At 48.3% G+C, this 15,189-nt stretch overlaps 1 protein-coding gene across 1 annotated transcript; it reads right to left on the bottom strand.

The window, feature by feature from the left end:
- Positions 1–861: 861 nt before the first annotated feature.
- On the bottom strand, positions 862–13,243 carry LOC144159085 (uncharacterized). The gene is made up of 2 exons (XM_077690355.1): positions 12,817–13,243; positions 862–2,319 (listed from the first exon to the last, which is right to left on the bottom strand). Exons 1-2 carry the CDS (start codon positions 13,123–13,125, stop codon positions 1,171–1,173), a joined length of 1,458 nt encoding a protein of 485 aa, XP_077546481.1. The 5' UTR covers positions 13,126–13,243; the 3' UTR covers positions 862–1,170.
- Between the last annotated feature and the right edge of the window lie 1,946 nt (positions 13,244–15,189).

The raw sequence follows: 15,189 nt of genomic DNA, 5'->3' as shown, positions 1-15,189 counted from the left end.
CCTAACAACAGCACCTGTTGTTCTCAATAAAGATTTTACTAATGCATTTTGCGGGAGCAAAAACTCTCTTTCGTACATTTTACAGTTTCCGGAATTAATTGTCTTTTGGTATTTTTCTTTCACCCGTTTACGTGCGGGGCGCAGCCGACCACTCCGTTTCATTAGAGTTCTGCTGCTCGCCGAAAGGCCGGAAGTGCCAGGCAGCTACCTATTTTAGACTGGAATCTCGATCCCCTTGTTTGAGTACGCTCTTTTTATTGCTAAATCCCTCTCACCCCCCCCCCCCCCCTTCCCCCCAACTGAACGATTCGCCATGGCGGCGCCATAAACACCAGCATCTGTCCGTGCACATGCAATGCGGTATCCGTGTACCCGTAGGCACTTGCTCGCATATGGGAGCATTTAGAAAACGTACGTCGCTCAACATCTGTTCTCGACCGAAACTCCTCCGCGAGCAGCATTGAACTTTGCGGTTGACTAAGCAGTGCAGTGCGCATTCGTTCTTTTATGAGGCGTGCGCATTCTCTGCCGAGTATACCCGAGTTGCAAAAGATGTAATGTCTTGTTTATAATTAAGGTGTATACTATTTGTCGAAAACACAAATACAAACTAAATATTAAGTAACAAAATCTCGTAGGCGTGTGGGGTCCATTACCCACACGCCATTATGACACAAATTTTAAAAACTAAAAAAAGAAAGAAAAATAGAAATAAAGATATTCGTCAAAAATGTATGTCCTTGTTAAAAATGAGTGGCCTTCCACTGTGTGAAGAATGAGTCAGTACTCGTGAAAAATAGGATGTATGAAAGCGTTTATTGTTTTTTTTTTGAAGCGCCCACGTTTTGTCGGAGCACCAGAACATTTTAGCTTAAGCTAACTACTTTAAAGCTACATAGATGCCAGCGTCAATAAAACAAATGTCTTCATGAGCCCCACTTCCTCTTCATCTTGAGTCAGACGTGGTGTATCAAACGTGGTCTCAGAAGGTATTGGACATGGAGAGATTCCTCTGAAGTGGTAATTAAAGACTTCGTAACATGAATGAGAATCACCGCTCGCACAGCGCTACCTGCGACGTCTAAGTCCTCGAAAAGCTGCGACAATTAATGAGTTTCCTCGTCTAGGCACTCGCATCTTGAATACAACTGCCTTGGCATGCGTGGACTTTCATCGGCTTTCATACTCTATCAGGACTTGAAAGGTCAGCGTGTTATCGTGAACCAGACCAGACTTCTCAATGTCCGAAAGGGTCGTCCAGAACCTTAGCTGGCAACCCATCGGATAGCCGTTGTTGCGGTAATCCATCTCCATGACACGGTTCTGGCGCGGGTCCTGGCGGTGCACCAGTGTCACACTGCAGTTGTTCGGCATCGCAGCGGGGCTCACACCGGTGCTGGCCCACTTGAAGTACACGTCCAGTTTGTCTTCCCACTTGGACGTTCCCAGGAGCACCGTGCAGTAGATAAACCGGGTGGGACACAGGGTAACGATGCCTAATACGACCGGGTAGACGGGAAACGACTTGAACACATCGCCAGTGACCGTGGCGCGCAATTTGTACCGGGTGTCCCTTATCTCATCCGTCTCCAGTTGCGGAAGGGAGCGGAAAACGTCGCTCACGTGACATCCGTCACTTTCGTCGTAGGCTCTTTCGGGGTGGCGCTGAAAGGAGGCCATGGCGTCGCTCACGTCTCGTACGCATCTCAGCAGGTCACCGGAGGCCACCTCCAGCGTCCGGAGGTTGTGCATGTTCTCGACGTTACAGGGCATGGGACGCCCGTCTGCGGAATAATTTTCACCGTTCGGATCTTCCGCTTGTCCGGAGGTGGTGGGGCGCAGCTGAGCCAGAAAGCCCCCTGGGTCCATTGGAACGAGTGTACTGATAATTCGTTCCAGACTATCGTTCAAGCTGCGCTCTGCTCTCAGCAGAGCCCAGGCGAACTCCCCCAGCAGCCCGAACTGAATCTTCACGCGCTCCTGGAGGTCATTCAGTTGACCCCGGATGGTCGCGAGCTGCTCCTGGCCGGGAGACGTGAGCGCCACCTTCAGCTCTTCGAAGGCGGCCGTGACGTCGTCCAATGTCAGCGCACGGTACCGCATGGACTGCCCGTCGGCGTCACCGGAGGTCGTGTCGGGAGACGCAGACGTGCTCGAACATTCGTGTCGTTGGTGTATTGTCAGGTCAACGCGCGGGACTTGGACGCCGCAGCGCGGGCAGCGCACGGCGTGGAAGCTGCAGTCGTGATCGAAGTGGTGCAGCATGCTGGGTAGGTCTCCGACGAAAGTGCATCCCCGGGCCTCGTTCCAGCAGTAAGCCTGCACAGAAACAGAAAGACGAAACGCGGCATTTACTAAAAATTGATGCATTTCTCTCCAATGATATGCCCTACGCCGAACTAGGATGTTAATGACAACGGTAAATTGAGTCGGGGTTTGTTTACTGAAAATAACCACTGAAATATTAAATGCTCACATACTAACTTGAATAATTGTGCGTTGCACAAAGCTTCGTGTTTGCATATCAAAACAGGCGAAACGCACAGAAAGCGAGCGGTAAGTTTCTGTCCATGGGTGCCCATGTAAACTTAAAAAAGCGTTGTTTCACGCTCACAAGGCCACCTGCAGAAGAAACGTAATAAATACCCGATGGCATCCGAAGCTCACTGTCAATGGCGTGTTTCTAGAATCCGCAATCTTAAGCCTCATGCAGCGAGCAGAAATAATTTTATCCGGAGGATGCCGTCGATGCGGCGAGGAACCCCGTGGGAATGACAATCATGTGCTGTGAGAACCAGCCGCTATGACGGATATGAACGATAAATCCTAGTTTACTTCTATAAAACCTATTTTGCTTCTTTATTCTCAATCCACAGTTAATTCTAAATTTTCGGCGACTGAGTCGCATGCCCAGTCGTTGGGAGCTCTCGACACTGAGCTTTGCGATATTGCTCTTAGGCTGGAGAAACTGGCAGCATTGCCGGACACGGTCAATTCCATAGAAGACGGTATGTGCGCCATGAACAAAAGCGCCGAAAAGCTATGTACGAAAGGCGACGAACTCGCTAAGGAAAACTCCCAAATTCGAAGATGCAAAGCGGAAGTTGAGAGGCAGAACAAAGAATGGTTCAAACATGTGAATGCCACAGAGCGAATAAAAAGTGCGCATATTATAACAGCTCCACCAACACAGCCAAAGACGGGGTCCTGCCTACTCGCTGCTGTCGCCATAGCGTTCACAGTCGCACTGACGGTTGATGCTCGTCGCGAATCTTTTCCACGTCAAGACTGAGCCCCCCCTATCAGCCCCTCAATCCTCCTCACCCACTCGTACAACACGCTTCCTCTTTTCCCTGCCTTCAAAGGCAGTGCTAGCAACGGGGAGGAAGAAAGAAAAGACCAGCTCCTGTCCACCAACCCGCCGAAGGGAGTTTCAAGCCCAGGCAAATTGCTGTTTCGTGCTATACTCGGTTACAACTCAAGAACGGCACCACCTCATGTAGTGTATCACTCCGCCAAAGCGCCGGACCCGTGACATCAGTGCGCGCGCGTTTTGAAAGGGGTTTGCTGTGAATGCGTGATACCTTGTCTCACGCAGTTTTTTTGTCGTCACTGGAGTCGTTTATAAGCATATTAAGCCCAAAAAATCACGGGAACGGCTCACGCCATGTTCAAAATATCCCCAGTAACGCCCTACTTGCGCCGCGCGGACAAACATCCGGCTACGGTGATAAGGCACAGCGGCCACTTCTGGTGCCGTTCTTAAGTTGTCACCGAGTATTGGCGGTGAGATGTTTGAGTGGCGCCCCCTAGATCTGACGTCAGCTTAGGGACCCGCTCCGCGGTCGTCTGCTACATTCGCCCCGCTGCTACACCCGCGCCGCGGTCGTCCGGTTCTGACTGGCAGCAGTGCCTTTGCTAGAAATCGCCCGCTTTGATGCTTTGGTGCTTTAAAAAGCGTGTTTTCAATCAGATTCTGACGGCTCTGAATAATTTCAAGCTTTGTCCCACACAATTTTACAACACACGAGGAGAGAGAGAACGACTTTCAGAGAGCATCGCTCAGACAATCGTGTGTAACTCGCCCTGGTCCTATCTAGCGTATTTGCGAGTTCCAGCGCTCAGAGCTCCTCGATAAGTATTCAAAATGCGTAGGCTTCCCTTAACTATTCCTGAGATGCTCTTATGAAGACTCAACAGTCTAATGCTACGCATCAAGCAGCGGGTCGCACGGCAGGAAATAAAACAGGTGTTTTCTCTTTCTTTCGTTGTTGTTAGATGAACGTTTTTTTTTTTTTCTGTGCCCAACGCATTCATTTTTCTGCACCGTCCTAAACGTCCTAGGAGGTTTGGGGATGTTTGCGAGGCTCACAAAGTTCATGCGAATATTCAATGCAATAAGATCTGTGCTACGGCGCAGATAACGTTGTCCACAGTACTCGAAGGCGGCTTTTGTGCACCTAATTTCTATCGAACCATCGATATCGTAACGAACTCAATCTCAACCCGAAAAGTTATGGCATGATTACGGTGTTGAAAACTTGATATACTTGCTAACTAACGCAATAAATAGTATACATGCCAATTTTCAGTATAACACAATTCGAAACCAATGAATATGTCCAGACAGCTCTTTATTGTTTTCCGACCCCTTCAGTCGCAAAGAACAAATCCTGGCCTACTCGGGATGACGTTCAGTGAACTGGAGAATGAATCTTACTCTCTCGTCTTGGACTGAAGAGCCTGCCCACTCACCAGATCGATTTTACTGTTAAAGTTTTCTCCTCCTCCTTGTCCTCCCCCTCTTGAGTGCAGTTTTACTATAACGCCTATCTGAATATTCGGATGATATGGCTGTGGCAAATGTACCGAAATATCCCTCCACATCTGAACAAACATAGTCTTACTGTATGTTTGCCATACAGGTTACTCGTTTTGCTCAATAAGCCGGCATACTGGTTAGAAGCCTGGTATAAAACCAGCACGCGTCTATACACACAGCAGGTTATTTGGAAATCAACCTACATTATGTGTGCCCCATAGTGCATGTCGGCACAATTTCATGCCGTGACAACGTAAAGTGACTTGATACAATAGTTTCGAGTGTTAGGCAAGGTTGCCAAATCTGTTTTACCTTTCATACGATTAGCTGGAATCGTAATGCCTTCTGCCAAAGCCGATAGCCCAGAAGGCCTGGAATTTGTTTTGGTCTTCCATTTTCGCTGTTGTCGGTTGTCAGCCTGCGGCTGTTACCTTTGTTCCAAAGACTGCTAAACACAGAGGCTGACGCCTAGCTCCGACTCTTCCCGCTCCGCACAGTACCAGCTTCGCAGCAATGCATGGGCGACGCCGGCAATGTTTTTTTCCGGAGCGGTATCAAAAACTATACTTAAAATCATGCCTTGAGCTAGTTTACGCTATTTTAAGTCTCTTGTTAAGAAAAAAAAGTTCCGCCTTCGCGAGATCTGCTGCGGACAAGCACAAAATCTCAACCGCGCGCAAAGAAACAGCATAGAGAGCGAGCCCGAGTGAAGCAGATGACAAATACGAGAATCCCTAAGCCGACGTCACGGAGGCGCGCTCCGCAGCGCCGCCCGTGGTCGCGCTCACCGCCAATAGTCCGCGCATCCCACCCCTCTCACCAGGGCTCGGTACGTTAAAAGAAAAATGTCAGTAAAGGAGTCCAAGGGTGCCGGCTGCCGCTGTTGTACTGTTAGAATTTTTCTTCTTTTCGAAGTACATAATGCAACTCTAAATTCACGAGGTCATATCGCGTATCGGCTTTTTGTCACCTTCAAAGTTAACCGCCACGTGCTATTCTTTTAAAGCAACTATGTGCAGTGGCGTATGCAGGGATGAGGAGGGGCCGGCTTCAGCGCGTCGCCCGAATTCAAACACTCTAAGGGTAATTACCCGTAACCACCACAATACCTGCACATTGCGGTGACTTAAACTGTCACAACAAACACCCAACGAACTCAACTGATAGAGCGGGCTTTAATGCACCAGTTTTGGTTTGTGTTCTATGAGGCGTAGATGGAGGCTAGTACACCCGTCACCGGAATACTTCTCATACGAACTCTCTTAATTTTTTGCACTTCTTAACAACCAATTCATGTAAATGTTGACGCCACCTTAATTCTACAAAACAAAACAGACACTTCAATGCTTTCCCATTGGCGAAAAAGTCGTCCGGGACAAATTAAAAACGGCAGATGAATTTACCGAGGACAATTTTTTATCTGTTGCTCCCTCCCTGTAATTTTCCCCGTCCCCCAACGAAATGCGCTCCGTCAACTACTTCACCATTTATATTATTCACCTGACAACTTGTGGTAAACAGTACGTAAATATTCGCCTACTTGCAGATAACTAACTGCTTTTAAAAATGATGCACAGTTCAAACGATAACGCCTAACATGAAATTGTTGGCGTACAGCTCTCTGACCAGGTCGCGCCTTCATTATGCTTCAGTGGCCTGGAATTCGCATACAAAAAAAACGAGATATGTTAACAAATTCGAGCAAATTCAAAGGTGAGCTGTTCCGCTTATATGTAATTTCTATCGAAGACCAACCCCCCCCCCCCCCCCCGCCCCCTTTATACACTCAATCAGAACAAAAGAATCGCAACTCTCAAATCATGCATGAAAGCTACGGGTTTGGGTACCTTGCCGATACAGCAAAACCCCGTTGATTTGGCTGTTCGGTTAACTCGGATTCAGCATCTGATCTCGTCCAAATTTGCATCGTTGAATCTCTCATTAATGTCGTTCAGATTTGGCCGCGAATTGGTTAATTTAGGCTGCCGCAGAGTTCAGTTAGGGCAACAGAGGCGCATTCCGCCGCGGCCGCGCTCCATCTGTTTCGGATTCGCAGCAGAAATCAAAAGCCCACCTAAAAAACATCGAGATTGGAATGGAGTTTGAACGAGCCTGTGTACATCTCAGAGGCACAAAGAAAAAACGCATAGCACTGGTTCTCGATGAAGTGACAGGCAGAATGCCCATCGCTGTGGCTCTCAGTCTAGCCGACAACTACGGCGACCACGGATGTCTTTTTTTTTTACTTTTGTGTCATTGCGTCAGCACGCGCACGTATCAGATTAGCTTTTCGGTAGACCTAGTGTGTGCGTTAGCTGTTAATAGGCAGCTTTAGCATATCGTTACCGCGTTTGGGTTACCGTCTACTGTGCAACTGGAAGCCGTAGTTTCCTTTTACCGCTGAAAACGGTAGAACATGTTTTAGAGCACCGTTTTCCGCCGTGGCGAAGGTAGCGACATCTGATTAATTATAGTCTCAAAGCCAATCACGCATAATTTTGTTGCTCAGTCTTTTTGCATTCGTTTAAATTAGCTTGAATATTTCACTTTGCGGGTGAAGCATTCACACTAACTGTACTTGTTTTGAGAATACTGTAGCCATTACCTGTTGTTGGTGGCGCCATCTACTGAGTAGAGTTAGAATCAAGGTAAAACAGAATTTGCCCCCGCGCTAAATATTTAGGCATGAAATGAGTAACAAATGTCGTAGTAATTACTCAATAACCTACGCTACCTTCCCCAGCACAATTTTGGAGGCCTTTTAGCACTTTGCGAGCTCAGAAACTTATCCGAACTATTTGAGGCGGGCAAGGCTTAGCACGATAAGGGGCGACCATTTTTCTCGCCCATCTGAGAAAAATGGTCGTTTGTCGCTTTCCTGAGCATTATTTAACAAGAAACACGTAATAAACAGCATCAAGTAAGATTACTTTCATCGGCTGTACAGAGCATAAAGCGCCGAGCGCACTGCATTTGCTGTAATCAATACGCGACGGTACACTTCGTCTGCTCAGGACACTCGCTGGCGACGGTAAAGCCTGTGCCGGTACGTTACCGTTCACGGTAACTCTCGCGCATGCGCAGTCGACTCCCGCAAACACGGTAAACGATAACGTAAACACGGTAACGTTATGGTAAAACTCTCTAATAGAAAGTTTTAGCTACAGAGTTACCGTGTTGACCGGGACTCGTCTGGGCACTTGTGCATTCGTCACGTTAGGGGAATTATAATTTTATAGGGGAATTTTTTTAGAAAATTTTTGTAGGGAATTTGTAGGGGAATTTTTTGTTATAGTTTGGCGGGCCGGCCTTGGCAATGTCCGCGCATTCGTCACGGAGGGGTGTGGCACCTCACCCTTCCACGCGCGCACGCGCAGTCGGGTCCCGGTCAACACGCTAACTACGAACACGACGGAATAGACAGACTGGTAAAACTCTAATGTTAACGTATAACTCATGCCAGCGAGATTCATGCCAGCGACAATTACAGAAAACTCGGCGAGGCATTTATGGGCTCTGCAAGTGCCGGGGGCCCCTTCACTGCTGCGGTTAGAAAAATGCAGCCGAGACAATAAGGGCAGAACTCGTGCCCTGTAGCCTCATTTCCGCTTGGAAAAGAAAGCACGAGGGAAGCATTGTGGGATGTACGGGGGAGCAGCGTGGCGGAGGGCGACACCGAGGGCGCGGTCTGAAGCAGTGCTGTGGCTTGAGAGGAGTGTCGGAGAATGAGCGCCATCTGCGTGAGCCGCGAAGCCTACACTTCACAGAAAACAGGGGGCTGAAAGAGCAAACACGTGCTGGCGCACAACACACAACGCACGCACGCTACCGAAAAGCTGATTCGTACGTGCGCGTGACAAAAAAATTGCGAGTATTTCCCGACCAAAACAGTCCGAATTTCTTGGGGCTGTCATTACTTTTGTGCACATGCAGTGCGTTGCAAGGCCCTGGTTGTTTTGCTCGCATTAAAACAATGAAATTTCATTCATCTTGACCGGGCGAAAGAGTGTGCTCATTGTACGTTTGAATATGCAGACGGCAAAGCAGGCGCGGGCCATGAATCAAGACTAGTTCGCCTTCTTTCTCTCTATACCATTGAAAGATGTTTCCCTAAATTCCTACTCGGCCATCCTCTCTTCTTCCCCTTATCCACCTTGCTTCCGGCTTTATTTTGTTTATCCTTTCTTCAAAGCATACAAAGAGTGAAACAGAAAGAAACACGCAAAAAAAAGTCGCTTTCATGTTGTACAGTCAGGATCAATTTGAAGGTTATCGCGGGAGCACCGACCAAGCAAGACGACAGCGCCGTTCCAAGGTACTTTCTTTTCATTGGCAAAGACCAGATTATGCTACCCTCCCTCACCATTTGGCTGTTGCATATAATTCGGTCACCCCCTTCTGCAAGGGCCGACTGCCACATTCTGTTTATTCATTCCTTTTTCGATGACTATCCGCGTTTCGTTTCTCGGCAATTTGATAACATCGACGTTTGTGGCATCGCGGAAGCAAATTAATATATTTTTTTTATACTAGAATGTTCCGGCATACTAGAATGCTCCGGTGCGCACCGTCGTGGGGCTCCGTGCACCGCACCGGTTTTGGGGGCAACCCCGGTGCGTGTTTATCGAGGATGCTATTAGTTGTGAGCAAGAACTTTGATACTACCAGACATCAGCCACGGGTGCGTGCGTATGTGGAACTGCCCTCCCCTCCCAATTTCCCGAAACTCTCCTCCTTTGCTTTATTTCACTCCTCGGTCCAGGCCATCGTTCCCTCGGTTAGTTACGCCGGAAACCGGCTCAGCCCAGAGACGACCGACAAAGGGCTGCGCCCTAAAACACAACAAACAAAGCGAATGTCGTCTACGCCCGGCAGAAATATTTGCGGACACGCCAGCCGAAATGCTACCCGACTTTGAGTAAACTTTCGCATTCAGGCGTATTTCAAGTTTCGGCTCTATCTCGGTTGCTAGAAACTGGCTTTGCCGTGCAAACCATATTTTGCAGTTGGTAGACAGGGGAACAGCTTTTCTTTTTTTTGTATCTGGTACAGTATCGAATAATCGTCAACCGTAATGCAACGTTTCTTTTTCTTTCTGCAAAGTATTCAGGGATGCTTTAGCTGTATTTTTCTTCCCACCCTGATCTCCCATCATCCCTTCCGTACCATTCTGCTCCCAAACTCGGGTCCGAGCCTTCGGGCAATGGCAAAGGGCTTCCCGCGCCTTTTTCTTTCTATTGTTATCTAAAGGGGCTTGCATTATTATGTACCTCCGGCAGGAAAAGTTTTTATGTTTTGGCGGCTGCTTTGATGCTGAATTTTGCTTTGTGAAAAATAAAGAAAATTCGATAACTACGCTGTTGTAGTCTTTGTAATTTTACTTACACTTCTATATTTTTGTTTCTATATTACAATTTTTGTGTTGTCAAAACGGCACCCCCGCCCCCCGGGTTCACTAAACATGGCCCCGGCAGTCGTCCTTTCATAATTTTTTCTGGCCTCCCCACTCCAATCACTTGGTGAACGTGCGTTTTCAAGATCATGCAGTGAAAGTGTGTGCTCAGACAGCGCCGGGGATCCATTGTTCAACCAGTACACGACAGCCCCTCAGCCGGATTATCAAATAGTTCCGCCTGACGTTTCTGGAGATGGACAGCGGGCGTAAAATCTGGCGACGCAGTCTATTAATGGGATGTTTCCGCTCTTCCCTGCTTAACTTTTTTGTACGATTGCTTTTTTTGTCTTCCCTGTACACCTGACCATGACTACAACAGAGACTTTTAGCAGCCCGTCTGCACCGTAGTCTTGGTAGTTACCGTGTTGACCGGTACCCGTCTGATCACTTGGGCATTCGTCGCGGTAGGGTAGATTAGTTCCACGGGCCGGCCCTCGCCATGCCCGTGCGTTGGTCACGGCAGGGTGCGCGTCCTCATCTTCCCTCCTCTCCATTCCCGCGCAGGTGGAGTTGGGTCCCGGTAAATCGGTAACAACTTAAACGACTAACTGCTAAAACTCTCTAATGTGACGATGCTGGGCGGATCACGTCTCGCATGCGCTTTAACACGAAAGAGGCCCACCGGGCTCGTAGGGTTTCAGTCCCACCCGTTCTGAAAAACATGAAGTACAGTCGACTCCCTTTAATACGAATTCCACGGGGACCGCAAAAACTTCCAATTAAACAAAACGCATTGTTATTAGTCGGCAACACGTCTCCTTTCTTGATGTTGTTCAGAAGCTCAACTGTCGTCGGCACTTCGAGCGCACGACACGGTTTGCGCTGATAGTTAATATTTATCGCAAAAACCGAAGCCTGAAGCCTCCACTACGCAAAGTGCTCACACGGAGCTGTGCGCAACAAACAGGGTTGATAATCTCGAAAGAGAAAGACGCGTACGCTGGCGCTATACTCGGTTACCACTCAAGAACGGCGCCACCTCATGTAGTGTATCACTCCGCCAAAGCGCCGGACCCGTGACGTCAGTGCGCGCGCGTTTTGAAAGGGGTTTGCTATGAATGCGTGATATCGTCTGCCTTGTCTCACGCAGTTTGTTTGTCGTCACTGGAGCCGTTTATACGCATATTAAGTCCAAAAAATCACGGGAACGGCTCACGCCATGTTCAAAATATTCCCAGTAACGCCCTACTTGCGCCGCGCGGAGAAACATCCGGCTACGGTGATAAGGCACAGCGGCAACTTCCGGTGCTGTTCTTAAGTTGTCACCGAGTATAGTACCAATTGAGCTACCCCTTCAGCGGCTGCAGTACGCTGACTCAGCTCCGATTAGCCGACATATAGTGCAGAGCACGGGGGCCTTGTGGCGCTTAAAATTCTGCTTTTATCGAGACATGCTTTTTATTCGAATAAACTTTGAATTTCCGGGGTATAGATTCGAATTATCGAGCGACTTCTTCCCTTGAATTGCATGTAAAGTCGCTTCCAATCAACCGAAAATGACAGTCAAGAGACTTCGAAATAGCGAGAGCCCTCTGTATGTAGTATGTACATTTCACGAAATGCACAATTATTTGTTATTGTCGCCCCACACTGGCTGCGGTAGCGGGTCTCTAAAAACTGAGATTGTTAAGTGCTGATTTAAAGGAATAAGGTAAAATGTAAGTAATGACAATGTGCACCAATTCACGACTTGGACACCTCCTCTTGTTACACTTGCCAAAGGAGCCCACCCATACACACAGAAAAAGAATTTTTGAATCTCCAGTGCAGCTCAGAAAGACCAGAACCACTATTCGATCCGGGTTGTCGTAGCCGAGAAAACAAGTCACAATTGCAAGAAGTTTTTCCAGTAGCATACATACTCCGTCTCGGACCTCTTCATCTCAGGTCGCGTAACGCTCATCGGAAAACAATCAGATAGTATGAATCACCTCTGCACTTTTCTGCAGGCGAGAGAACGCGATGGAAAAACACTGCAAGCGCAGAAAGGTCGGTGTCCTTTCGCACATTCCGAGCGTTCGATCTCGCGCAAAAATGAGACAGCTCATGAAGCTAGTAAAATGATTCCACAAAAGTGGTATTGCGTACAAAGCAAAACGTCGATTTGTATATTATTACTGCAAATATACTTTGAACTCTAATTAAACAGTTGTACCCCTGTCAAACGGGCCTATTTAAGAGCACTTCCATAGACTCCACTCGGCTAAAATGTCATTCGGGAGCAACTAAACGGCAAACGCGAATGACGCTTCACAAGGAACGCACAATTTAGCTATCAAAAGTTAGCAGTTAAGCTATCTATCAAAAGTTAAGGCTCTTACTGACAATGGCTCTCATGATCTACGTCTCTGGAACCTGGGAGGGCAATCCCGAAACTGCGCGCAACGCCAACTTCCTTCTCCAAAGTTTGCTGTATGAGAAATACTCTGATTCACACTGAATGACCTAATAACTCCTGAAGCAATTGCAATGAGCCAGAAAGCTGCACCTGAAAACGTACAAAAAAATTATCTATCGCACGACGCGGGTCCATGCTTACCTTGAAGTCCCCCGCCGTCAGCGGTGGCAGCTGAAATTCCAGGCAGACCTCGACGTTGCAGACGCATCCGTCGAAGGGGCACTGCCAGACATTGTCCAGACTGGCGTCGCCCGTGTTGCCGACCAGGCAGACCTCGCAGAAGGCGTGCATGCACGGCGACACCCGCGTGCGCTCGGGCACAACACCGCAGAGACTGCACACGTACATCCACGGAAGGGCTTCGGTGAAATGCGTCGGACGCCAGCTGACCCCGGCCACGACGTTACCGTGCAGGGTGTACGTGCAAGGGTGTCCTCCGGGATCCGCCATTGCGTGTGCCTCTCGTCGGCGGAGAAGACGAAGTCGTCCAGGAGTACGGCCCGCGGTGTAAGGCACGGGAGCAACGCCACCGGTGTCCTCGACGATGTCGACAGAGCTGAAACCAGGCTTCCTCCGCTACGGTAACCACAGACGCAGCCGGCGAAGGGAAGATTGAATATGTCGAAAGAGCCGAGTTCGAGCTTTCTCCCCAACGAACAACTGCGGCCGTCGTCAGCCTCATTGGCTGAAAGCGCCACCCAATGAGGCTTCCAGGGGCAACGACATTGAGAGAGCAACAGAACGCGATTGGACAACGGCTACCATGCACGGGCTGGTGTCGTGACGCATCTGCTGGAGGGGGGAAAGGTCAAGGGTGCGCGGTGTGCGTGCTTGTGGAAGAAATGGGGGAGGGGGGGAGGGCGAGGTTTTGGGAGGGGTTGGAAAGCGATAAGGCGCCAGTGTAGTTACCTGGCCGTGCCGCATCCTTTTCTCGGAAGATGGTCATGTTAAGACGCCGCAGAAACAACAATCAGTGACGGCACGGACAAGAGAAGAGGAAATTGACAGTACTCTGCGCGGTTCGTTAAAAACTGCCACCGCACAGTGTGACTCGCTAGGAGGCAGTGGGTGATCTGCGATGACTAATAAGTAGACATGACATGGACTCTCCCAGGCAACGCTATCAATTTATCGCCGTAAAAACGCCCAATTTTTGAAAAAAAAAAAAAAAAACGAGTGGGAGCATTCCACTTTCTGAAGGTGGGTTACCAGCGAAAATACCCATTGCGCACAGAATTAGAGGGTGCACCCATACTTATTCATTAATAATTTGATAAGGGTAGTGACCCTGGTTTTGTGATTACGTGAAGAAACTTGGGAACACTCCATTTTTATCCTAGCAGAGAAACACAGGGCTGTCTCCCCCTCCTCGTAGCAGCCCTCGTATTGACACCAGGCGGAAACCTTCGCTAATTCACTGAACCAAATAAATACGAGAAGGAACTCGGCGTAATGGCAGAGTCATTGTTAAAAATTTAAGCGCGAACTAGTTCGCGCTAAAGTTTCAACACGGTATGTTCACCGACTAGTTCGACTTACAATTGTACTGATAGAGTCCTTGTCTAATAGCAGATGTCACATACTTTGTGGCCGTATAGTTCGCATAAAACAGGTGTTACGGCGGCTTACTGTAACCGTGTCATATTCCAACTTTCGGGAACACGCGCTTCCGAAGAAGCAGAGCGCCCTCTTCGTAGGCGGCGCTCGACGGCGAGCGTAACTCAATTGGAGGGAGAAAAATAATCGTGGCTTTTGAACAGAAGCAGTTTTTGCAAAAGACATTCATGAAATACCTCAAACTACTTGAAGCGCACCCGCAGCTATAATTACAGCATGGCAAACCAATAATTGCGGGTTCCTCGCGCACCTAAAGTTTTCCGGCCAGAGCCCTTGATTTCTTATTTGTATCGCGATACAGCACTGATACTAAAGCTCCGCATAGAGATTTCCGAAAATAACTTCGCAAAATTCCCAAAACTACTTAAAGCGCACTCACAGGCAAAACTTCTGTAGCTTATTTCTGTAGCCTGCAAAACATTTTCTATTAATTTATTTTCATGCTTACACATACGTTTGTAGTGAGCCAAGCCAATACGTTAATTAATAAATTTAAGTTTCGCGAAAACGCAATGCCAAGCACATTTGTAATTCCTTTCATTACACTATTTTGATTGGTAGTTTGCAGCCTTTCTGCCCAATCGTTTGAGCAAGTTTGATGGTTACTAACCTTTTTTCCCGACGAGGCAGCCGTATTTTCGTTGCAGGTATGGGAAGCAGCGCAGCCACGGGTTTATTTTGATTTTCTGTTTGTCTTTTTTTTTTTTTTTTGCTGTTCTTGTTGGAGGCAGCGGCCACGTAACCAGGTGTCATCGCAGCAGTCGACTAGGAGTCGTCGCCTCAGCATTTTTGGAATTCGCACACGGCGTAGTTAGTTTCCAACGGACACGCGCCAGTAGTAATAGGCGTGTCTGGCTGCGTACTCTTCCGCGCATAGTTCTAGGTACCAGAACACTG

The sequence above is a fragment of the Haemaphysalis longicornis genome, unplaced genomic scaffold (genome assembly GCF_048455015.1).
Source record: "Haemaphysalis longicornis isolate Haplotype H1 unplaced genomic scaffold, Haemaphysalis longicornis Haplotype H1 scaffold_10, whole genome shotgun sequence".
NCBI lineage: Eukaryota > Metazoa > Arthropoda > Arachnida > Ixodida > Ixodidae > Haemaphysalis > Haemaphysalis longicornis.
Note: the sequence above shows the minus strand (reverse complement) of the source record. Positions and strands in the feature narration are given on the sequence as shown.

What these genes read in the sequence shown, in the direction of transcription:
- LOC144159085 (XM_077690355.1), bottom strand. Translation starts at nt 13,125, where the DNA reads ATGGCGGATCCCGGAGGACACCCTTGCACGTACACCCTGCACGGTAAC. An exon ending in TGACGGCGGGGGACTTCAAG is followed by an intron (nt 2,320 to 12,816) that starts GTAAGCATGGAC and finishes GTTTCTGTGCAG; the next exon opens with GCTTACTGCTGGAACGAGGC.